This window comes from Gorilla gorilla, chromosome 3, assembly GCF_029281585.2.
Source record: "Gorilla gorilla gorilla isolate KB3781 chromosome 3, NHGRI_mGorGor1-v2.1_pri, whole genome shotgun sequence".
In the NCBI taxonomy this organism is placed as follows: domain Eukaryota; kingdom Metazoa; phylum Chordata; class Mammalia; order Primates; family Hominidae; genus Gorilla; species Gorilla gorilla.
This window is the reverse complement of record NC_073227.2, coordinates 179,889,691-179,914,347: the sequence shown is the minus strand read 5'-3', so window position 1 is coordinate 179,914,347 and position 24,657 is coordinate 179,889,691. Positions and strand designations below refer to the sequence as shown.

The following is a 24,657-nucleotide window of genomic DNA, read 5'->3' as shown; positions in this document are numbered from 1 at the left end:
GGATAAAGAAAATGTGGCACATATACACCATGGAATACTATGCAACCATAAAAAGGATGAGTTCATGTCCTCTGCAGGGACATGGATGAGGCTGGAAACCATCATTCTCAGCAAACCAACAAAGGAACAGAAAACCAAACACGGCATGTGCTCCCTCATATGTGGGAGTTGAACAATGACAACACACTGACACAGGAAGGGGAACATCACACACCGGGGCCTATTTGGCGGGTTGGGGGCTGGGGGTGGGATAGCATTAGGAGAAGTACCTAATGTAGATGATGGGTTGATGGGTACAGCAAACCACCATGGCACGTGTATACCTATGTAACAGACCTGCACGTTTTGCACATGTATCCCAGAATTTAAAAGTATAATAATAATAAAAAAAAAACTAATAAGGCAGGATTGAAGTATGAGGCTGGTAGAGAGATATAAACAAAAGCAAAAACATAAACGACAAAGAGACATGTTGCAAGTTAACCGCAAAAGCAAACACCTCATAAGGGGGAAATGCTTTGTAAATAAAGTATGTAAGAATAATCTATGACAGGAAATGCCAAGAGCCAAACAACACAGGCGTCACATTCTGGGTGTGAAAGATGAGAAATCTAAGGAAAACACGAAGGCCCCAGTCTCTTAGGAGGCTTAGATAATTTAAACGTCGACATTATAAACAAACAATATTTTCTTCTCCCAAGTGAGGGGAATCATCATCATGGATAAGCGGGGACAGTTCCCCAAATGTACAATGTCTTTTTGTTCTCTTTTGAAAAATCAAGCTGACAGTAAAACAAAAGTCAGAATTACTTCCCCTAGAGAAGTTATGGCAAATACCCTCTGGAGGATGATAGGCATTTTTAGTAACATACAAGTCTCCTCTTTGGTGGGCTTATAATAAAGGAAGGAAAGCACTGTCCCCCCACAGACACGCAGGCAGGCTCCTCAAGCCTAGGAGGGCCTTTCCTGCCACCAGGTGGAATGTGCCAACCTACTCCTCCTCCAGGAAGTGAAATGTAAACACAAGCTGCTGCTGCATGTCCCACAGCTTGTGACTTCAGCATCTTATTCAGTTACTAGAAACGGGCAGTGTGGGATTAAATTTTCTTTTCAAGCATAAGATAATCCACAGAGAAGAGCAACAAAGCACGACCAGCCTAAAGTCCTGCGATTGATTGTAGGTGTGAAACCCAGTATCAGATAATGGAACATGCTGTTCATTGGGGAGCTGCAGAGGCACGTATCTGATGGACTCCACATACTTTGATGGGTTACCAGGGCCTGAGGTTTAGGGTGACACAGGCTAAACACGTCAGTGGGTACAATGCTAGGGATACCTATCAAAGGGACAAGTGACGGCACTTCACAGAACTCACCCCAGTACGACACCTAATTCTTTCACATGGACTCGTGTGTGTCCCCGGAGATATTCAGATAGCATTTTACTTTTAAGGTACATCTCCTGTAGTCTATCTTCAAGATGCATGATGCACTGTAAAGCCAAGAACATTCACAATGAGGGCTAGAAGTCAAATCTCTGCCAATATTTTAAGAGTCAGAATTTTCTTAATTCATTTCTAACTACACAGCTTTAATCTCATCAGTTTCAAATACACTTAAAAAATCACCAGCCATCTCAAACCCTACCACTACCAGGTATAAGAATAGGTTCTTGTAAAACAAAGTTTACTTTTGCTAACTATTAAGATTTACGTATGTATTATTTTAGTCTTTTTAAACAAGTATTTTTTTCATAGTTGAAATCATTCCAAAAGTATGTTTCTTGCCTTTAAAAAACTTTATAATAATCCTTTCCCATATTAAGAACTCCTTGATATAATTTTTATAGCTAAACAATATTGAGAATGTGAATTTACACGTAACCACACAGCAAATTGCATTTTTGTTATAAATAATTTAGTAAACAGTATGGTTTTTGTTTTTTTCCCCCAATATCTCAGATTATTCTGGCCCAGTACATTTCCAGAGGAGACTGACGGGAACAGGTCATTTTGAACCTCCCCCACAACTTTTTTTTCTTTTGCTTTCAAGAATGTATTTTAACTAGGTCTTTAATAACAATAAAGAAAAGGCAATTATTTTCAGGACATCTTTACCCTTGGAATCGTGTTCAGCTTCATTTTTTTAGAGAATAGCAACCATCTGTGTCTTTCACCAGAGGCAAATGCTTTTGCATTTGGCAGGCAGATACCCGAGCATCTTCAGTAAGACACCTGATGGCTTTGGCAAGGGTAATTCCATCATACATAATTTTCTTCTAGACCATTAGGCCTGTTATTTTCAAGGTAAAAAGATTAACAGATGCATTTGAAAATGTTGATCTTGACCATCTGGGCTGATCAGTGACATGGAAAAAATATCTATCAGAGATGCAATCTTTTCAGTTTTTCATTGGTTTAAAATCTTAAATACATTGTGTCACGTGGAAGAAACACAACTGCTAAGTGACTAAGAGTAATAAAGTAAGGAGGATTTCACCAATTCTCATGGAAATGCTCCTCCAAGTAAACAAGGTGGTAAAAGGATCTTTATTAGCTTTCAGTTCCTTATGGAGTGAAATAGAAAATTTTTAGTAAGAGTCACAAAATATTAAAAATAATATTCATATGACATTGAACCCTTTCTGTTTGGAAAAAGTAATTACAGTGTTCACAGCCTATATGAAAACTGTATGATGCAGTGTGGAAATAAGAACTGTGGTCTATATGAAATATATACTAGGTGTGAAATCAAAGCATTTAGACAACTTTTAGCCAGTCACAGTGGCTCACGCATGTAATCCTAGCACTTTGGGAGGCTGAGGTAGGAGGATCACTTGAGCCCAGGAGTTCAAGACCAACCTAGGCAACATAGTGAGCCTCTGTCTCTACAAAAATTAAAAAATTACCTGGGCATAGTGGCACACACACCTGTAGTCCTAGCTACTCAGGAGGCTGAGGTGGGAGGATTGCTTGAGCCTAGGAGGTCAAGGCTGCAGTGAGCCAAGATCATACTACTGCACTATAACCTGGGTGACAACAAAATGAAACTCTGTCTCAAAAAAAAAAAGAAAACATTTTTTTAAAGACCTGATTATTCCATTGAACCATGCTGGGGGCTTTTTTAACTCCTCTTTCTGGGATTTTATTCCTGAGATGGATTTCTCCAATTTTGAACTTCTAAAATTTCAAATAGCTACCTTCTCTTTTTGTATTGAAGGTTCTAAAAGCCATTTAATCACAGGTTTCATTCAAGTGATTTTTTTTAAGGAGAATTTTAAACTGCAGATAGAATTTTCTTTGATCTTGGTTTTGTCAGGTTAAATAAGTCATTCACACTAGTAAGTGCTTGAACATACTTCTGTCCAAAGGAAGTAAAAAGAATTAACTATAACAATTTATTGCTTTGATAACCAAGATATCAACTGTAACAAGACGTATGTATTATAGAATGAAATATAAAAGTTTGGCAAATACTTATGAAGTAAACTATGAAGTCTAATATACATTACTTCTCTTACAGAAAAGGAAACATTAACCTCTAAATCAGCATAACTCAACCTGCTTTTAGAAGGAGAAACTGCCTACTGCTGTAGAACGAAAAATAAGATCATAATAATCCACAAGTGCTTCTCATATCACCCCAGGACAGATGTCTTGCAAGAGTACGCTTCAGCTTAAAGCCCAAATAAAGAGTTTGGAAAAAAGGTGTTGTCAGTCTTTGCAACCATTAATATTGTTTCATGAAACTAATTGTTATTGACTATCATACTAATAGTAGCTGTTTACTGAGTGCTTATAACATCTAACACTATTCCAAGTGCTTTACATTCATTCTCTAATATAATTTCATAACCATAGGAGATAGGTTCTCTATTATTTCCCCAGCTTTGCAGATAAGGAAATTAAGGCTTTGAAAGATTACATGGTTAGGAAGTAGCAGAACTTGGATTTGACCCCAGGTTATGGGACTCTAAAGCTAACATATATGGCTTTTAAAGTATTTTATAATATTGGCATGGTGCTTTAGCAGTAAAAAGCAGTTATATCCCAAATTATCAGAAGATTCTCACAGCACCCTTGTTGAACAGGTACTATCTTCCTTTTACAACTAAGAAAGCTGAGGTTCGGAGAGACTCGGGATCGTCCATTGTTACACAACTAACCAACGGCAAAGCCTAGACCATAACCCAGCTACGCTCAGTGGTCTTCCTGCCTTGCCACACTGTCCCGACTTTGATAACAACCAGACGGTATGTCAGAGCACCTTCTTCAAAGTCATAAAAGTCTCGACTCTTTCTGAGGAATGGGTACAAGTATAGATTTGGTCATAAAAACCCAGGACAATGATCATTACATTAGCAATTAGCGTAGGTAATTAATATTTAAAAACTTCCTGCTTTGTTGGGTGAACAGGTTTGCATCATTTTTGGAGGCCAGGAAGCAGATAACAGATGTTTTGGTTTGGGGCTGTGCTGCAGAGAACAGCGCTGTGCAGACAGGAGGGAACAGCAGAGAAAGCAGACTCTTTCCTCACACACCTGTCTCTGAGGTCAGCCCATCCAAGCTCCACCCAGCTATATGCCATATGCCCTTAAGCTTCTCTCTCTCTCTTTTTAAGTGTTCATCATCACTGGAAAAGCTTTTCTTCTTTTGAAACCTTTCCCCCTCCCTCTCTAAATGTATTTTCTCTTTCTTTCAATTTCTCTGCACATACGCAGATACTGAGAAGATTTTGTCATGCATGTTAATTCCAGTGGCTGGGGGGAGCTACTGATACTTTTCTAAGAGTGTATAGGCTCTGTCTGTTGTTTGTATTTAAAGTATTGTTATGAAAGTGATTTTAAAATCCCATTTGGAAAGAAGCGGATTGCTTGAGCCCAGGAACTCGAGACCAGACTGAGCAACATGGCAAAACCCATCTCTACAAAAAATACAAAAATTAGCTGGCGTGGTGGCACATGCCTCTAGTCCCAACTACTCAAGAGGCTGAGGTGGGAGGATCACTTGAGCCCGGGAGGCGGAGGTTGCAGTGAGCAGAGATCATGCCACTGCACTACTCACTCCAGAGTGAGACTCTGTCAAAAAAAAAAAAAAAAAAAAGCAACAATTGATATAATCTTACATGTGTATAGTACTTTAAAGCTGGAAATGTTGGAAATGTTTACACAAATGATATTCTATTTTATCCTTAACACCTTTGTGAAAATGTTTGCTTAATAAAAGGAACTACAATCCCTTCAGAAACTGGCCTACTTATTAAAATATCTAATAAAAGGAGAACTCATGAGTTCTCCAGTGGATGATTTACAGTTTCCTTTTATGCTTGATCTCTCCACCCATTCCTTATTTACTGCACCATATACCTCATTCCAAAAAATTCCAGTGCCGCTCCTCATTATTTGTTTCACGGAAGAGCTATTACTACTGAAATCTATCCTGTTGCGAGTTTTATGCTGCATGTTCTAGTTTTAGTTATGCTAATCTCCAATTATATTAAAACAGTACTTTTGAATTTGTGATTTTATAATCGAAATGTCGTTAAAAGCATTTTAAAACTAGATTTCTTTGGTGATATAAGAACCAGTACTTACAAAATCAGCAGGGAGGTGAAGCTTGTAGAGCTGTAAAATGGACTGAAGCAAACTGGACACCTGACTAGAGACCAGGACATCCTGGCCTAGTTTCATGTTGTCCGTCACTTTCCTCTGACTTGTAGCTACCTGCACACTCCATTTATCCGTGTCTGCGATAATACAGACAGCTTCAGCTATTGGCTCATCCAGGACTGGATGCTGAAAAAGAAACACAAAGGGATGGGTTTATTTATCCAGGTGAGTCCAAAAGGTCAAAGTTTCACTACTGATAAATACATTTAAATGTAAAATTCTTGACAGCCAGGCAGTTATGGATAGAGCAGATTTAACAACTGGTAAATTATGCCATAGGGTAAATAGGGTAAACATTGAAGCAGTCACAAGGACTTTTTTAAAGACCTAATTTCTCAAAACAAATCAAAGTGTAACGGCTTGGGAGGGATGGGTGGGGGAGGGGGAGGATAGAGAAAGCCAGAGACAGAGAGACCTGCCTCAAAGCCAATGCACATATGCACATTTTTCTAACCCTCATTTACCAAGGAAAATTAGTACTGGCTGCTTCCGTCCTTACTCCCTTCTACTATCCTGGGGTGACTGCTTGATTCTTTTGGCTGCTTAAATAACTTTCTCCAATAAATCCATCCGAATTTTCCTTTGAAGAATGGTCTTTCTTAGACAAGGCCCGGTGAGACTGCAATCGGGTCCATCCTTCCTCTGTCAAGGTGTGTTTGTATGGCCCAAGCTATGCCAGCTGGATGCTCCTTCCCTGGGAATTCCTTGTAAGTACCAGCACAGAAGACCAAAAATGGTTGGCACCATATTCCTGCCCAGACAGCAATTAGTACAAGGCCTGGTGGGACTTAGTACAAACACCTTCAAGTAGTCCATGGTTCCTGGAACTCCAGAATTGCCTTGTTGCCTATTTGAACCCTAATTCTTTTGCCTTCTCATCAATTCTATACATTCCTAATATTCCTTCACTAAAGTCCCTCCTGTTTAAGTTAACAAGAGTTGCTAATTGCAACAAAGAACCCAAAGAGATATACAGCTTTGCCACTGGACCATGGTTACCTGTGATTTTTACGACTTAATCCAAGTAGTGGGAAGGCTGCAAATACAAATCAAAGATGCATGATGCAATACTGTAATTTTAACAGGTGATCTGACTCCCTAGTCTTGGACTCTGTTACTAAAAGAGGAGCCTGTGCAGCTTTGTATTCCTTCTCACAAATGGGAAAGAGAGTGGTGAGATGAATGAAAACTTCGTGCGGACCAACATTTTTTCCTACTATTATCCAAGGGGGAATAGTAGGAAAAATAGTAGGAAAAACCCTGGTAATAGGGTTTATATTTTTCCCTATTATCAGGGTTTATAAAAATATAAGGGTTTAAAAAGATACAAACCCTATTATCAGGATTTATATTTTTCCCATTGAAAGGAACAGCAATCAGACAAAGTCTGATGTTCAACATTTGTCTGTTCAAATAATTTTAAACATGAGAGATAAAGAATTTGATAAAGTATATTTTTGAACTCATAAAGCCCAGTTTCCCAAGACAGTTCTCATTTTGTAGAATTGTTAACTGAAAAGTACAAAGATTTTCTTACACACATAATGACCCCATCACCATTTTCAACCAAAGGTTTTCAGGACCCTTTCACCCCTACGCTTCTTACACATGCATATATACACTGTCCAAAACGGACAACTAAAGATACAAGGCTTCAGTGACTTCTCTTTACAAGTTCCTCCAAGGTCTGGTTCATCGTGTGTTATAAATTTACAGCAAGATGATGACGACTTGCCATCAATGAGTCTGGTCCTTATGGAAAAAAAAAAAAAAAAAGGAAATTTGAACACTTAAAATATTTGTATTTTGAGCTCAAACTCCTTCACTGCTTTGCATTTGTCAGAAATCCACAACATGCTGGTCATGCCACGGGACAGATCTATATTAGAGACCTTTCTCTCATACTGACCATATGTCAACATAGAGACAATGAGTTGAATGTATGCCTGTCACCTTTCACGGTGAATTCTAGCTTTTGCAAAGGGCAAGGGGAGGAGGAGGATTGATTTGCAATAGGTAATTTGGGCCCTAGGTTCAAATCGAACTTAGTCTTCTAAATGATCTTCCCACTGCAGTGGTAGGGAAGGGAAGAGTGTGTCAAACCCCAACAGTGCATAGACTATAAGTTATATGGTACCACTACCAACACAAAGGGCTTTGTTTTAAGTAACTAACTGCTGGAATAAGGGCCAAGAGGCATACTAGGAAGGTGATGGATGGAAGATTCTGCAAGCTTAGGTTATATCAGAAGGCTGTAGATTTACATGCAATAACAAAAAGGGACAGAGAGGTTGGCTCAATTATTTTAAAAGTAAGCATGCAAGAGAAATGTAAAACTAAAAAATACTAACACGAAAAATCAGCACAAGTCTTTGTATTTATTTATTTTTTAGAGACAGGGTCTTGCTTTTGCCCAGGCTGGAGTGCAGAAGTCTGATCACAGTTCATAGTAACCTCAAGCTCCCGAGCTCAAGTGATCCTCCTGCCTCAGCCTCCCAAGTAGCTGGACTACAGACATGTGCCACCACACCTGGCTAATTAAAAAAAAATGTTTTTGTAGAGATGGGGTCTTGCTATGTTGCCCAGGCTGGTCTCAAACTCCTGGACCCAAGTGCTCCTCCTACCTCTGCCTCCCAAAGAACTGGGATTATAGGTGTGAGCCACTACATTTGGCCTCCAAAGTTTCTTTCTTTCTTTCTTTTTTTTTTTGAGACAGTCTTGTTCTGTTGCCCAGGAGTGAAGTGGTGCAATCTCGGCTCACTGCAACACGCGGCTCCTGCGTTCAAGCGATTCTCATGTCTCCTGGGTAGCTGGAATACAGGTGTGCACCATCACACCCAGCTAATTTTTGTACTTTTAGTAGAGACAGGGTTTTGCTGTGTTGGCCAGGCTTGTCTCTAACTCCTGGCCTCAAGTGATCTGCCTGCCTTGACCTCTGAAAATGTTGGGATTATAGGCTCACAAGTCATTTTTAAATCACTGGAGCAAAGAGGCAGAATCTGAGGTAGAGACCTGAGTAAAGACGAAAGAACAATGAGTACACAGACTGAGACAAACTGACAGGAATTTGCAGGAGTCCATTCCTTGAAAGTGGGGCTGAATCTTCTCTCTGCATCCTTAGCCTCTAGCACAGGAGCTGGCATTTGAAAAATGTTACTTGCTGAATGAAAATGAGACAGATTAAGCACAAGCAAATGACAAGAGTCGATGAGCATCTCGTGTTCCTTACAGCATGGATCACTGACTTTTATGCATGCAGGCCCCAGGAACAGAAAAGAACCAGCAGAACCTTTTCAAAAGAGAAAAAACTCCAAGAATTACATATTCTCAGGCTACTAAATACATAACACACAATTCCCTGAATCAATCCAATTGCTTCCATCTAACTATATCACTTAGTAGCTACTTACTTATTTACTAAAGAATAAACACCTTTTAAAGGAAGAACAAACTAGAGGGAAGTCTAAATATTCAAGAAAAAGAAATGAATGCTGGAAAGAGATAAAAATATCATCAACTACTTTCAGTTACAATTCAAGGGCCACCGGGGCCACTGCTGGCCATCCCTGATCAGGCCTGAACTTGCACAGGGTCAGAGAGTTGAAGCTGAAGTTCTGGTGACTGGAGATTTCTGATCATCTTTCCAAAGGAAACTCAACCCCATTAGAGACGGGGCAGTGTAAACATATTATGATCTGGCTTATCAGTCAATCTCTAAGTTTTCAGAATTTAAAGAACTCTAAGATCTAGAAAACTATGTTTGGATTTGTCACAGAAATACATACCTGCACACACCTTATGCCCTGGAATTCAATTTAACATTCCTCTTGGTTTTTTTTTTTTTTTTTTTTTTTTTTGAGACAGAGTCTCACTTTGTCACCCAGGCTGGAGTGCAGTAATGCATTCTCGGCTCTGTACAACCTCCGCCTCCCGAGCTCAAGCAATTCTCCTGCCTCATCCTCCCGGGTAGCTGGGATTACAGGCGCCCACCACCACACCCAGCTAATTTTTTGTATCTTTAGTAGAGACGGGGTTTCACCATGTGGGCCAAGCTGGTCTCGAACTCTTGACCTCAAGTGATCCACCCACCTCGGCCTCCCAAAGTGCTGGGATTACAGGCGTGAGCCACCGTGCCTGGCTGGGAAGACTATTTTTTAGGCATCTATAGAACCACAATAAACAAACCCTGAATTATATGTATGCTTCTTTATAATACTATTTCTTACTAGCCATACCTTAATAGTAGAAGTTAGTAAATAGTGAAATCTGTCAAGTAAGTTTTTTAAGTTCACAATTTTATCAAGTTCACATGCATAGCAGGTTTCATACATACACTTATTTGCAGTAACATACATGTAGCAGTACTTCTAAGAAATTAAGTATTCTAAAAAATACGAACCTAAGATTGACTGATTTAAACACCTATGAAAAGCCTAATCCACTATCTGCTCTTCTTAGGACTTGGAGTTTGGGCATGGGAACTAAAGAAAAGGAATAGGAAGGTGGGGCATGCCTGTACCCCAAAGCTGACAACTGAACCATGGTGAGCCTCACTTTGGCCTCCCATACACCTTAAGGAAAAGGGAGATATGATATGGATACCTGTCAGTTTAGTAAGATTACTTGGCAAAATTTCTCTTCTTAATGCTAACATCTTTTTTCCCAAAGAGTTTTGTTACCTTGACTAAATATCTCTAGAAAAACAAACCAAAAAGCCTACATTGTATAGTTACCTTTTTTAAAAGTTCTCCTGCAAACCATTATTGTCTCAGATTAATCAGGTCCTCATTTCAGAGTTCCAAATGAAAATCTGAGAGAAATACTTATATTAAATATAGTCATTCCACTTAAAATGCCTGTTTGAGAAACTTTACAAACCTTATGGATGCTGACATACATCAATTACCCTCCTTTCTCTCAAGCTAAGGAGAATCAATTTTGAAATAAGTTTCCTGTCCAAATAATTTATCAAATTCTCCTATCAGAATGGATCTGCGATATGTTTGTACTTCCTCCATCAGCTGAGAAAAGCACTGCCCTATCGCCACCCTCCTGAGTGCCCACACCACACTGAGTGTCCAACGGCAGCCAGGGTGTCAATGCAGAGCTGCCAGCCTGGCACCTTCCTGCCACCCTCTCCAGACCACTAACAGCAGGTTACATGCCTCCCACAGAAACTTAATTGGGTAACTCAGAAACTTCTGACAGGGACTTGCGGATAGAAGAACATGGGAGGTGAGTAAGGAGCTGCAGACGATTGTTAGGGTGGACAGCCAGTCTCCAGAAAGAAAGGAGGTAGAGGCCATACGCCATTATCATTTTCCCCTTGCTGCACTCATATGAGAAGTTAGAAACAATCATTTATTCATTTCTACCTTGTCAATATCTTGTTTACCCAAACTACTTTCCTGTGAAGATTTTTCAAGATAGAGTAACAAATGAAATGCCTTGTTTTATAAATCTTTAGAAGATTATTGAGTTTTCTTTGCTATTACAGCTTGTTGAATCAACAGGATCAGCCTGGTTAATTTGTAGCCTCTAAGGATGGGTCCATTTCCTGGGAGCGTTAAATGCCTAGGACATTCCAATTTCAAGGTTTTAGGTCAGATTGCTGCACACACAAAATATGCTGCCTTGATTCATATACACATGACTTCTGCTTAACTTAAACTTCCACGAACAAGAAATTGTCTACAAGGTTTAGAGAATCGCAAGAGCTGTGGTTCTGATAATTCAACAAACGGCAACAATAAGATGACAGCAAGGGCTCTGAAGTCAGATTGGGCTTGAATACAACCACTGTCACTTACCAGCTGTGGAACCTCAGCAACTCAATCTGGGCCTCAGTTGCTATGTCTGTAAAATGGGATAGTACTTAGTTCAGAGCTTCTGTGAGGCTTAAATGCCATTTAAAGCACAAGTTTTCTGTGAGAAAAATGTGTTGAAATGTGTAGCATAGAACCCAACATATTAGGTGCTCAAATGTTCGTCCTGCTGTCCTGAACCACCCTCTCTCTGTATTGAGCATGTCCCCTGAAACCTCAGACTCAAGAGCTCACAAATAGTGCAACTGTGGACAACACTGCCCTAGTTTATGCACTTTACCTAAAACCTCAAACTTCTTAAAATACCACATGATCATTTCCCTCACCAACTCTAAAATCTACGCTAGCACACATCACCCAAACCATTAAGTTAAAACTGTTCTTCTTCCACACTTACAGCTCTTCACAGCCTGGGCCCACCCAACCTGTACATATTCAGTTCCCAATAAGACCCCTGATACGGTTTGGCTCTGTGTCCCCACCCAAATCTCATCTCCAATTATAATCCCATGTCGAGGAAGGGGACAGGTAGGAGGAGTTTGGATCATGGGGTAATTTCCCCCATGCTATTCTCGTGAGAGTGAGTTCTCACGAGAGCTGATTTTTTTATTTTTTTTGAGACAGAATCTCACTCTGTTGCCCAGGCTGGAGTGCAGTGGCACAATCTCAGCTCACTGCAACCTCTGCTTCCCAGGCTCAAGTGATTCTCGTGCCTCAGCCTCCAGAGTAGCTGGGACTACAGGCACATACCACCATGCCCAGCTAATTTTTGAATTTTTTTTTTTTTTTTTTTTTTTTAGCAGCGGTAGGGTTTTGCCATGTTGGCCAGGCTGGTAGCAAACTCCTGGCCTCAAGTGATCCGCCTGCCCTCGGCCTCCCAAAGTGCTGGGATTACAGACATGAGCCTCTGCGGCTGGCCGAGAGCTGATGGTTTTAAAGTGTGGTACTTCCTCGCATACACTTGCTCTCTCTCCTGTTGCCTTGTGAAGAAGGTACTTGCTTCTCCTTCACCTTCCGCCATGATTGTAAGTTTCCTGAGGCCTCCCCAGCCCTGCAGAACTGTGAGTCAATTAAACCTCTTTCCTTTATAAATTACCCAGTCTGGGGCAGTACTTTATAGTTGTGTGAAAGTGGGACTAGTACCGCCTCCTTCTCCAGGCCAAAAAGATTCCTGCTCTTACCTCAGGTTGTGCCCAGAATGCCTTCCCTGCCACCCCATCTCAAGTCCACAATCCCTCAAGGACCTGGCGTGAGTCCATCCCTCTCCCTGGAAACCTTCCCACATGCACTGCACTGCTCTTCCTTTGACCTCTGAGAACACTTGCTGTCCACACCATTCATTTTGGCACTTCATCACACACTGTCTTAACTTGTTCTTGATTTCACATGTTTGTCTACTCAGTGATTTTATAAGTAACTCAAGGAGATAAATCACATTTCTGTTTCTTCTGTAGCCTTTGAAAGGAACATAACACAGTGCTGGGCATGTGCAAAATATCTAATACATTCTAGCTGTGGTGAACAGTTTATTTTTGGATGCAACCCAGTTCCTATTAAGTCATCTGTGCATTTCTTATTTTCTGGCAATATTATACCTCCAATGCACCATAATTAATATATTTCTTTTCTATGTACCACATTTAAATGACTAGTATTTCACGTGATTATCTATTTTTAACCCAATGAAGAGTGAGGAAATGCCGTTCTTGCATATATGCTTCCCATAACTACTTATTAATTCATCATGCCATTTCTCCTGAAGGGGGGCAGGAACACAGTACTGCTCTACAGATAGGAACACTCAGGACAAAAAAAAAAAAAAAAAAAAAAGAGCTTATTAAGTATCTTGGCATGTAAGAAATAAAGTCTAGGAACTCACAAGTGTTTCCGACTTTTAGCCCTATGAGTCTCCCAAGCCCTCTACTATAAAATCCAAGGAAATCCCTTAGAAGACAAGAGTGCAAGAAGTGTGAATGATGGTCTGAATTTATTGTCATTAGGAGAAAACACAGCCACTTCTATCATGCATGTTGCTACAAGTTCCCCATCTTTATGCTGCTTGACACTGACCCTTTATCAATCTTCAGAGATGTCTCAGCCCACATGTGTATTACAGACAGCAGGAGTGTGAAGACTTCTGTATTCATAACCAGATCTAAAATCTGCACAATAGTTATAACAGTGTGGGTTTAACTATCAGGGATAAGCCACTGGGAAGCCTCTTTAAAACACAAAGGGAGGCTGGGCGCGGTGGCTCACGCCTGTAATCCCAGCCTTTTGGGAGGCCGAGGCGGGCGGATCACAAGGTCAGGAGATCGAGACCATCCTGGCTAACACGGTGAAACCCCGTCTCTACTAAAAATACAAAAAATTAGCCGGGCATAGTGGCAGGCGCCTGTAGTCCCAGCTACTCGGGAGGCTGAGGCAGGAGAATGGCGTGAACCCAGGAGGCGGAGCTTGCAGTGAGCCGAGACTGCGCCATTGCACTCCAGCCTGGACGACAGAGCCAGACTCCGTCTCAAAAAAAAAAAAAAAAAAAAAAAACCACACACACACAAAGGGAACAGGCAACTTATGATTCAGGTAATCGGAAGCACTTCTCTCTATGTTTTTCTCTGAGATATTCTGGATAATAAAACACATGATTCTTTGGCTTCATTTGCTTTTTTTTTAATGTTAGCTTGATTTTATTGATTTTATTGATTGATTTATTTATTTTTTTGGGTGATAGCTTCTTGTAGTTTCTGATTTATTAATAAACGAGTAATATATAAATTTTTCTTTTTCTTTTTTTTTTAATTGATCATTCTTGGGTGTTTCTCGCAGAGGGGGATTTGGCAGGGTCATAGGACTATAGTGGAGGGAAGGTCAGCAGACAAACAAGTGAACAAAGGTCTCTGGTTTTCCTAGACAGAGGACCCTGCGGCCTTCCGCAGTGTTTGTGTCCCTGGGTACTTGAGATTAGGGAGTGGTGAGTCAGAGCACACTGCCTTCAAGCATCTGTTTAACAAAGCACATCTTGCACCGCCCTTAATCCATTTAACCCTGAGTGGACACAGCACATGTTTCAGAGAGCACCGGGTTGGGGGTAAGGTCATAGATCAACAGCATCCCAAGGCAGAGGAATTTTTCTTAGTACAGAACAAAATGGAGTCTCCTATGTCTACTTCTTTCTACACAGCCACAGCAACAATCTGATTTCTCTATCTTTTCTCCGCATTTCCCCCTTTTCTATTCGACAAAACCGCAATCATCATCATGGCACGTTCTCAATGAGCTGTTGGGTACACCCCCCAGATGGGGTGGCCGCCGGGCAGAGGGGCTCCTCACTCCCCAGAAGGGGCGGCCAGGCAGAGGTGCCCCCACCTCCCGGACGGGGTGGCGGCCGGGCGGAGGCGCCCCCCACCTCCCTCCCGGACGGGGCAGCTGGCCGGGCAGGGGCTGCCCCCCACCTCCCTCCCGGATGGGGCGGCTGCCGGGCGGAGACGCTCCTCACTTCCCAGACGGGGCGGCTGCCGGGCGGAGGGGCTCCTCACTTCTCAGACGGGGCGGCTGCTGGGCAGCGGGGCTCCTCACTTCTCAGACGGGGCGGCTGCTGGGCGGAGGGGCTCCTCACTTCTCAGACGGGGCGGCCGGGCAGAGACGCTCCTCACCTCCCAGACGGGGTCGTGGCCGGGCAGAGGTGCTCCTCACTTCCCAGAAGGGGTGGCAGCCAGGCAGACGCTGCAATCTCGGCACTTTGGGAGGCCAAGGCAGGCGGCTGGGGGGAGGTGGAGGTTGTAGCGAGCCGAGATCACGCCACTGCCCTCCAGCCTGGGCAACATTGAGCACTGAGTGAACGAGACTCCGTCTGCAATCCCGGCACCTCGGGAGGCCGAGGCTGGCAGATCACTCGCGGTTAGGAGCTGGAGACCAGCCCGGCCAACACAGTGAAACCCCGTCTCCACCAAAAAAATACAAAAACCAGTCAGGCGTGGCGGCGCGTGCCTGCAATCGCAGGCACTTGGCAGGCTAAGGCAGGAGAATCAGGCAGGGAGCTTGCAGTGAGTGGAGATGGCAGCAGTACAGTCCAGCTTCGGCTCGGCATCAGAGGGAGACCGTGGAAAGAGAGGGAGAGGGAGACCGTGGAAACAGAGGGAGAGGGAGACCGTGGAAACAGAGGGAGAGGGAGACCGTGGAAACAGAGGGAGAGGGAGACCGTGGAGGGAGACAGAGAGGGAGAGGGAGAGGGAGAGGGAGAGTCTTTGGCTTCATTTGAACTCCCATTTGTTATTCATTTTATATAATTCTGGTAAGTTTTATACATTTATTAAACTGTACTTAAATAAGAGGATGCTACATGACAAAATACCTTTCCACAATAATTCTCTTTATGTTACAGCACCATGACTTAATATTAGCTTTTATGTAGCTGTAAGAAAGGCCTTTAGTCAGTCATGCAAAGAGCCCATGATGAATGTGATGACAGTCACCTTCTCAGCATTACTCTTAAAGGTCCTCAGATCCCCTTTGGTATTCCTCTGCCTCCTCAGAGGAGAAGACCCACCTATATAACTGCATCCTCCATAGCCTTGGAACTGAAGATTCAGACCATACAAGATCGTCCTTGGCCAACACACCCCACTAGGATGACTGAGAGCCACTAAAAGGACTGCAGAGGTGTGTGAATTGTAGACCAGTTTTAAAAAAAATAAAAACAAACCAAAAAACCCCTTCAGTCTCAAATCCATCCAGAGAAAAGAAATCTGGTTATCACTCATTATTCTTAAACCATCTCCTCCAATATATAAAGTCAGCTAGAATTTTTTTAATTATTATTATACTTTAAGTTCTAGGGTACATGTGCACAATGTGCAGGTTTGTTACATATGTATACATGTGCCATGTTGGTGTGCTGCACCCATTAACTCGTCATTTACATTAGGTATATCTCCTAATGCTATCCCTCCCCACTCCCCCCACTCCACCACAGGTCCCGGTGTGTGATGCTTCCCCTCCTGTGTCCATGTGTTCTCATTGTTCAATTCCCACCTATGAGTGAGCATGCAGTGTTTGGTTTTCTGTCCTTGCGATAGTTTGCTGAGAATGATGGTTTCCAGCTTCATCCATGTCCCTACAAAAGACATGAACTCATCATTTTTTATGGCTGTATTGTATTCCATAGTGTATATGTGCCACATTTTCTTAATCCAGTCTATTACTGATGGGCATTTGGGTTGGTTCCAAGTCTTTGCTATTGTGAATAGTGCCACAATAAACATATGTGTGCATGTGTCTTTATAGCAGCATGATTTATAATCCTTTGGGTATATGCCCAGTAATGCGATGGCTGGGTCAAATGGTATTTCTAGTTCTAGATCCTTGAGGAATCGCCACACTGTCTTCCACAATGGTTGAACTAGTTTACAGTCCCATCAACAGTGTAAAAGTGTTCCTATTTCTCCACATCCTCTCCAGCACCTGTTGTTTCCTGACTTTTTAATGATTGCCATTCTAACTGGTGTGAGATGGTATCTCACTGTAGTTTTGATTTGCATTTCTCTGATGGCCAGTGATGATGAGCTTTTTTTCATGTGTCTGTTGGCTGCATAAATGTCTTCTTTTGTGAAGTGTCTGTTCATATCCTTTGCCCACTTTTTGATGGGGTTGTTAGCTTTTTTCTTGTCAATTTGTTTAAGTTCTTTGTAGATTCTGGATATTAGCCCTTTGTCAGATGGGTAGGTTGTGAAAATTTTCTCCCATTCTGTAGGTTGCCTGTTCACTCTGATGGTAATTTATTTTGCCGTGCAGAAGCTCTTTAGTTTAATTAGATCCCATGTTGAGTAGACATTCCTGACAGCAGTTTTACTGAAAGAGGGGACAGACAGACCTCCTGTTGGTGGCAAAGCCAGCTCTGAGATATGCTGAAGGGGTCATCAGCGAAAGGGGCTTCAGTTCCCTGAAAAAGCCATGCTATGCCCTGCACTCTTCCCTGCTTCTCATCCTCACTCTGCTACTGACCATAGCTGAGTCCTCACCACAGCCGCCTTGTGCGCACGTTCTCAGCACCCTGGCCTCCTGCTGCCACACACTTGACCACACTATTTTCACTGCTGACTTATTTCTATTTCCTGTTAGATCGCAAACTCCCTGAGGACAGGTGCCATGTCTTCTTCTCTCTGGCTACTTCTAAGAGTTTTCTTTATCTTTGATGTCCAGTTGTTAAGTGTGAATTTGTTAATATTCTCCCTACTTGGGAGTCAGTGTGCTTACTTAACCTGAAAAATGCCAGCCATCCTTTCTTTGAATATTACTTTCCCTCATTTTCTCTATTCTCTTTCTGCATATGCTATAAAGTCTCTTCACTCTGGCCACCACATCTTTTACTTGCTCTTTGATATTTTTCATGTCTTTTTGTCTCAGAGCTAAAAAACATAATTTCTTAAGTAGCCTCCATTTCAAATTCTAATTATCTTTAGCTGTATTTAATCTGCTCTGTTCTTTAACCTATACCTGGAGTTTTAATTTCAGGGACTATTTTTCAATTTTAGAAGTTGTTTTTAGTTCTTACATGAATCTAAATGATCATTTATCACATTATCCTCTCTTTTTTTTAAGGTTCCAATTCCTTCTTTTTATCACCGTAAACACTTTAAACATGGCTACTTTAATAGTTATTGCCGACTGGAGGAGTGCTGATTCTCCTGCTTGTATGCGCCTGCCCTCCACTCATGATGATTTCCTGGTTTCCCACATATGTTTGTAATTTCTGAACGTGGGCCTATCTTACTGGAGCTATGTTTCATTTTCCTATATGCGTCTCATGAGCCTGTGGTTGTGGAAGTGTCTAAAGTAGTGTGCTTCCTTCTGCCAGAGTCCTAAAGGTTTCTATGCTTCTGGTTTTATGTTTATTTCTTGGGTAGGGATTCGCAAATCACTCAGGTGGAATAAATCTGGACCTGAAACCCACAAATAGCACAGACAGGGGGTTTTGATTTCTCATGGGTGACTTTATTTTCCCTAACCTGTTTCCAGCCTGTTTCTTTGCTGCTTCACTGCTTATGTCTGGTGATTTCTAGTCTCATTTTCATGGAAGAATAGTTTCTTTGAACCTCCAGGCTTTAGGTAAGGGGCTTGATTCCAGGTCTCAAGCCTTACATGCACACAAGACCACAGTCTTTCATCCTCGGGTGAATCTGAGAACTCAGCACCCAATTCCTAGGACCTGTATCAAGACTGAAATCCTGGAGGACCAGCTCATGCTTACTGCTTTGGTTTAGATTTCCATTTATCTCTGGCACAAAAGGATTTCCATTTTTTTTCATGACAGGAATTATAACAATGGGGCAGCAGTGAGGATGGTGATATTTTATCCATCACTATATAGTTTTAGAGGGGAGGCATGCCATCCACACCAGTTTAGTACATGTTGCTGGAATCCTCCCACCTCAGATCTTTTTTTTGGCTGGTGGGGGGGTGAGGGGGGGGTGGGGGAGGAGACAGGGTCTCACTCTTTCACCTAGGCTGGAGTGCAGTGGCTCCATCATAGCTTACTGCAGCTTCGACCTCCAGAGCTCAGATCATTCTCCCACCTCAGCCTCCTGAGTAGCTGGGACCCTGGGCACACAGCCACCACGCCCCTGCTAATTCTACTTCAGATTTTGACTACTGCTACAAACACAGTACCAAGCACATAAAAGCTACCTGATAAGTATTTTTCAACCAATAAATCTCTCAGGTGTGACTCTCCCCACTCTAACCCAAAAGCATCTCTGCCCCATCAGGTGACACAAGTTATCTCGACCACCTGAAGTGCCACCACTGGAGATTTCTAGTGCATCAAACATATTTTTAACACATGAAAATACCAGAAGGGGTAACAATCACATATGGCCTTATCATAACTCTAAAAGCATTTGCTTATCAGAAATTTTTCTCTTGGAAATAGGTTTCATGTCACTAAAGGCTTAAGAGTTGTACTAAGGTAAACAAGAGGAAGAGGAAAATTAATCATTTTGGACCTTGGGACATTGCTAAGGGATCCTGGTAGGTATACATGAAGACAGTATGAAGACTTAGGGGTAGAGGGAAAGAAGAAAGGGTTCAAAGTGTGGCAAGATGGTCTGGAGGGGTGCCGGGAAAATGTCTGATCTTCTGTGTATCTGTGCCTGTGCTCACCAGACTAGGGCCCAAATTCAATCCGTGGCCTTGAAGATACCGTACATAACTTCTGGAATGGCTGCACTGTCAGGCTGGCCACTTGCTGAGTAAAATTCAGTCGGAAGTTGAGAAGAGGTGCTCAAGGTCAGAAAGGGTATCAGAATCAAGTTACATGATGAGATGTGGAACTCCAAAATAAAATGAGAGAGGGTTGGTAGCTTTTTTGCAGAGAATGGCACAGATGTTCAAATATCTTGTAGGTAGTAAAACATTTTGGGAAAAACATCAAAATTAGACATGTGTCTAACTCTGACACGATGCAAGAGACATGAAGCCCAAGAGACCTATAATAAGCTTTTATTTTCCTTTAGGTAACGACAATGAACACACAGAGCTGCAGGCATGTCTAAACATCTTACTCTTCCCCTTTAAGTTTCTTTAAAGAAAGATCATCTCCCATCTCTCTTTACTTCAGAAGAAAGGGCCACACTAAAGTAATAGACACACATGACTCTAACCCCAGTTTTATGGAGAAGAGTCAACTAACGTTAGTGAGCACTTTCTATGTGCCAGGCACCAGGCAAGGTGCTGGGGATATAAGGAAAATAAAGTCCCTGCTTTCTGCTTCAAGGCACCTGCAGCCCTAGTAGAGGAACACATCTGGAACAGAACAGGGATATGGGGCCTGGAATGATTTTGAAGAAGAGGCAACATATGAAATGGGTCTTCAAAAATGTAAAAAAGTTTGTTCAATAGTGTCCTAGGCAAAGAAAGCATAATCTGATAGGCAGAGAGGTGTGAGGAAAGGTGGACTATTTAAAGAATGGCAAACAGTGTTACTGGGGCATAAGAGGAGATACAGGGGTATGTGTGTATATTTGAAGGACATAAAAGGGGCAATTCCAGCTACGGAGTTTATAGTTTAGTCTCTTAGAAAATAGGAAGCTATTCAAGCAAAAGAGTAAATGATTGTCTCATGCTTTAGAAAGTCCTCTTGCAGCACTGCACAAGGTGGTGGAAGTGGGTAAAGTGGACACAGGGATGCCATTTGGGAAGATCAAAAGGAACTTTAAAAAGACTAGTCACATTGAGAAGGCGAGAGAATCACAATGATTTCAGATTGGAGTTGGGGATACCCAGAGATCAGTATTTTTTTTTTAACCACAATCCATGATAAGAAATACATTTTAACATCATGACCTGGCATACATGCTTATATGACATAACCTAGCATGACATGCCATATGCATACAAGTGTGACATGTGTGCACATGTGTATAAATACACACACACATAATACAAAGGTTTCACTAATCAAGAAGCCTAATGTGTGATGATTTTAGTTCTATATCATTAAAAAAACTGGTAATCAAAACCCATTTATAGGTCAAAATATGTAGTTTTAAAAGTGCTCCATAGGCCAGTGGACACAGGTAGTGCTCTATTGAGGGCTGTGGCTATAGAAGACAGTGCTAGAGGCCTGAGGCACTGCCATGTTTATTATCCAAACATGGGGAAAAGAAAACAACGAGAGATGTTCCAAAATAGTGGATTTGTCCTACATAGATGTTTTCTTTGTATCCTATTGATTTTAAGGTTGTTGCTGACCTGAGGTATTTAATGTTATCTGTGTTACTTAAGTAATGATTTACCATTTGAAGGGACTTGCTGTTCTTTTATAGTCCTACAGGTTGATTGCACTGCATGGACTAATTAGGTATTCATGAGCATATATATATATATATATATATATATCACAGCCAGGCTTTTAGCAAAGCTCTTTATCTGTGCTACTGATTCCTGCATGATATTTCTGGAGTCAATCTGTTGCTACGCTTAAAATTAAACGGAAGAGGCTGCTGTATCCAATGGTTACTTCATCTTATAAATTATTCTGTAAAATGCTTGAAGCCCTGGAGCATAGTTGTTTTTTAAAAAACATCAAAATGTAGTGTTAATTTTGGTCTTGATGACCCTGCCCTGCAGAGTTAGAGCTGTCCAGTCTGCTCCTGGGCAAAGCAAAAGTGAATGCTTTTAGCACTCAATGAATGTGTGTACAGGTTCTGTTCAATCATTCCCAACAGTAGTCCCCTGGGATTGACAAGGCCATTGACTAGTTAGGAGAACTTTAAGTACATATGCATATAGCTTTCTTTTCTCTTTCTTTTCTTTTTTTTGAGACAGTCTTGCTCTATTGCTCAGGCTGGAGTGCAGTGGCATGATCTCAGCGCACTGCAACCTCTCTGCCTCCCGAGTTCAAGCAATTCTCCTGCCTCAGCCTCCCAAGTAGCTGGGACTACAGGCGCCCGCTGCCACACCTGGCAACTTTTTTTTTTTTTTTGTATTTTAGTAGAGACGGGGTTTCACTGTGTTCCCCAGGCTGGTCGCAAACTCCTGAGCTCAGGCAATCAGCCCACCTCGGCCTCCGAAAGTGCTGGGATCACAGGCATGAGCCACGGTGCCTGGCCCGTATATAGCTTTCTTATCTCTGACAGTAATTTTCATTTTTACGAAAATAATGGTTGTCATTCTGCTCTCCCATATTAAAAACATGATATATTGCTGTATCATTTACAAAGCACTTTTACATATATCATTATTATTATTATTTACTGAGATGAGGTCTTGCTCTGTTGCCCAGGCTGGAGTGCAGTGGCAATGATCATAGCTCACTGAAGCATTGAACATCTGGCTTAAGCAATCCTTCTGCCTCAGTCTCCTGAGTAGCTGGGACTACAGGCATGTGCCACCATGCCTAGCTATTTTTTTTTTTTTTTTTTTGCTAGAGATGGGATTTTGCTATATTGCCCAGGGTGATCTCAAAGGATCCTCCCACCTCAAAGGATCCTCCCAAAGCTCTGGCATTACAGGGGTGAGCTATCACATCTGGCCCACATTTATTGGGCACTTAACAATGTGCCTGGCAAAGTGCTAACCACTTGATACGCATGATCTCACAGAATCTTCAGACCAAACCTATGACGTAAGTACTGTTCACAGTATAGATAAGAAAATTAAAGAAACTTGCCCAAGGCCACAAAGCCACTAAGGGGTGAACCATGATTCAAACTTAGGTTTGTCTGTCTTCAGAAGTTAACTTCCTAACCACTGAATCACATTTCATCTGTTCCACTAAATACATTTTTCTGGGGCTTAGCAATGCCAGTTTATTTACCTAAGATTATCAACAAACGAGTGGTAATACCAGGACTCAAACTCAAGCCATCAACACTAAGTCAGTGAGATCTTCATCACCTTACACTGCCCCACAATAACCCCAACAGTAACCCCGTCAGCTGTATTCACAGGCCAGACACAAGAGGAAAAAGGAGAGGGAAAAGGCTACTCAGGAGTCACAGGCATAGAATGCTGCTGGCACATACGCCTGCTCTCTTTCCATTTAAAGTCAAAAGGAAAACAGAGGAAAGAATGCACAAGATGTGGCAAGAAAAAAACTGAAACCGTATTACTTTACACTAATTTAAGGCAGCTGTATAACCTATATGTTAGGAGGCAGAGAGAGTTCAAATGACAGAAAAGAGGTAGTATATGGACTAAACAAGAATACGTGTTTAAATATTTAAAGAACTTCTGAATCTTGATATGTGAAAGTCAGTAATAAAAATGAAAATTGATGAAGTAGTTACTATATCTTTCTTTCATAAGAGACTAGGATAAGAAAAGTACAAAAAAATTCTTAACATTGGAAGCATTACAAAGCAATCTCTCAATGAGAGAAAAACTCCAAACTAGCAGTTATAAAAGTGTACATTTAGAGCCAGGTACAGTGGCCTGTGTCTATAATCCTGCCTACTTGGGAGAATGAGGCAGGATCACATGAGCCCAGTTCGAGTCCAGCCTGGGCAATACAGGAAGATCCCACCTCAAAAAAAACAAAAACAAAAACAAAACAAAACAAAAAAAACCACCACATTTAATTTACATAAGACAGATTATTAAATCCAAATTGTGCACAGGTCTAGAAAAGAGATCAATAACTGGAATCAATTGCTTTTAAACAGTTAAAAATCCTTCTCTAAAAAGAATTATGAGTACCAAAGTCTGCTGAAATCTAGCATGAGCACTGAAATTAATGTTCAAAAAATAGGTTTGTTTTTTCTTTTTTTTTTTTTTAACGCTATTTTATTTTTGAGATGAAGTCTTGCTATGTTGCCCAAGCTGGTCTTGAACTCCTGAGCTCAAGTGATCTACCCATCTTGGCCTCTCAAAATGCTGGGATTACAGGCGTGAGCCACTGTGCCCAACTTAAAAAATAGGTTTTGAAAGCAAGTTATGATAAAGCAATTTATTACAATTTTCTCTTCTTCAACAAGCTATTATTTCAGCTCTAACTCTGGTCATATACTTGTTTTTGGATCTCTGCTTCTTTTTCTGGCAACATATTCAAGAATTTAAATATTCACTAGGCTTTACGGAGCAGTAAATTCGGTATAATGTTTAAACAAATACTCCTAAAATATTTTTCAACAAATGTTTGTAAATGGATGTTGAAAGCAAGCCTGTTTTTTAAAAAAAAAAAAACAAAAAAACACTGCCATAGACCAGAGCGCCAGTTTAAACAGAACACTACTTCAAAAGCAAAATTCATTATGATGAATGTGTCAAGTGAAATTAGAAATCCACTAATGCTAATTGGATATATTCTGAATGTATTAAACTTCTGAAGATATTTTTATGAACCCTTTGGAATTTCCTATTAAAACCCACGCACAGCTGCACTTTGGATGTACCCACAATTTGACACAATATAGGTTATTATGCTTAATAACTTTCGATCTCTCAGGGTGATTGCATAAAGAAATGAGAAAAGCTACAGTGTAAAAACACTCCTTCTAAAAGGAAGGGAAAATGAAATATGAAAAAGCTTGAAGAGTAATGACAGAGTAAACATGGTTGTGTTTTTTCAAATAAAAGAATTATAGAGCCAGGGGGTCACCATGAAAATCTAACACACAAAAATGAGAACTTGCCAGCCTATGGAAACATAAAATATTTCATGAATGG

At 41.3% G+C, this 24,657-nt stretch overlaps 2 protein-coding genes across 9 annotated transcripts in view; one reads left to right on the top strand and one right to left on the bottom strand.

Annotated features, from left to right (window-relative positions):
• SPMIP2 (sperm microtubule inner protein 2) overlaps positions 1-5,246 on the top strand; it is a 144,342-nt gene extending 139,096 nt beyond the window's left edge. Inside the window, exon 5 of the mRNA XM_031010219.3 lies at positions 3,523-5,246. Coding sequence (XP_030866079.1) covers positions 3,523-3,537 — 15 coding nt within the window. The 3' untranslated portion in view covers positions 3,538-5,246. The remainder of the gene's footprint in view (positions 1-3,522) is intronic.
• Positions 1-24,657, bottom strand: part of FNIP2 (folliculin interacting protein 2) — a 138,679-nt gene that overhangs the window by 10,819 nt on the left and 103,203 nt on the right. For 7 of the 8 annotated variants that reach the window (XM_019025683.4, XM_004040572.5, XM_019025684.4 and 4 more), the window contains 2 exons: positions 5,594-5,794; positions 1,377-1,492 (listed from right to left, as the gene is read on the bottom strand). In XM_019025683.4, coding sequence (XP_018881228.4) covers positions 1,377-1,492; positions 5,594-5,794 — 317 coding nt within the window. The other variant, XM_055384768.2, reaches the window with a different exon arrangement.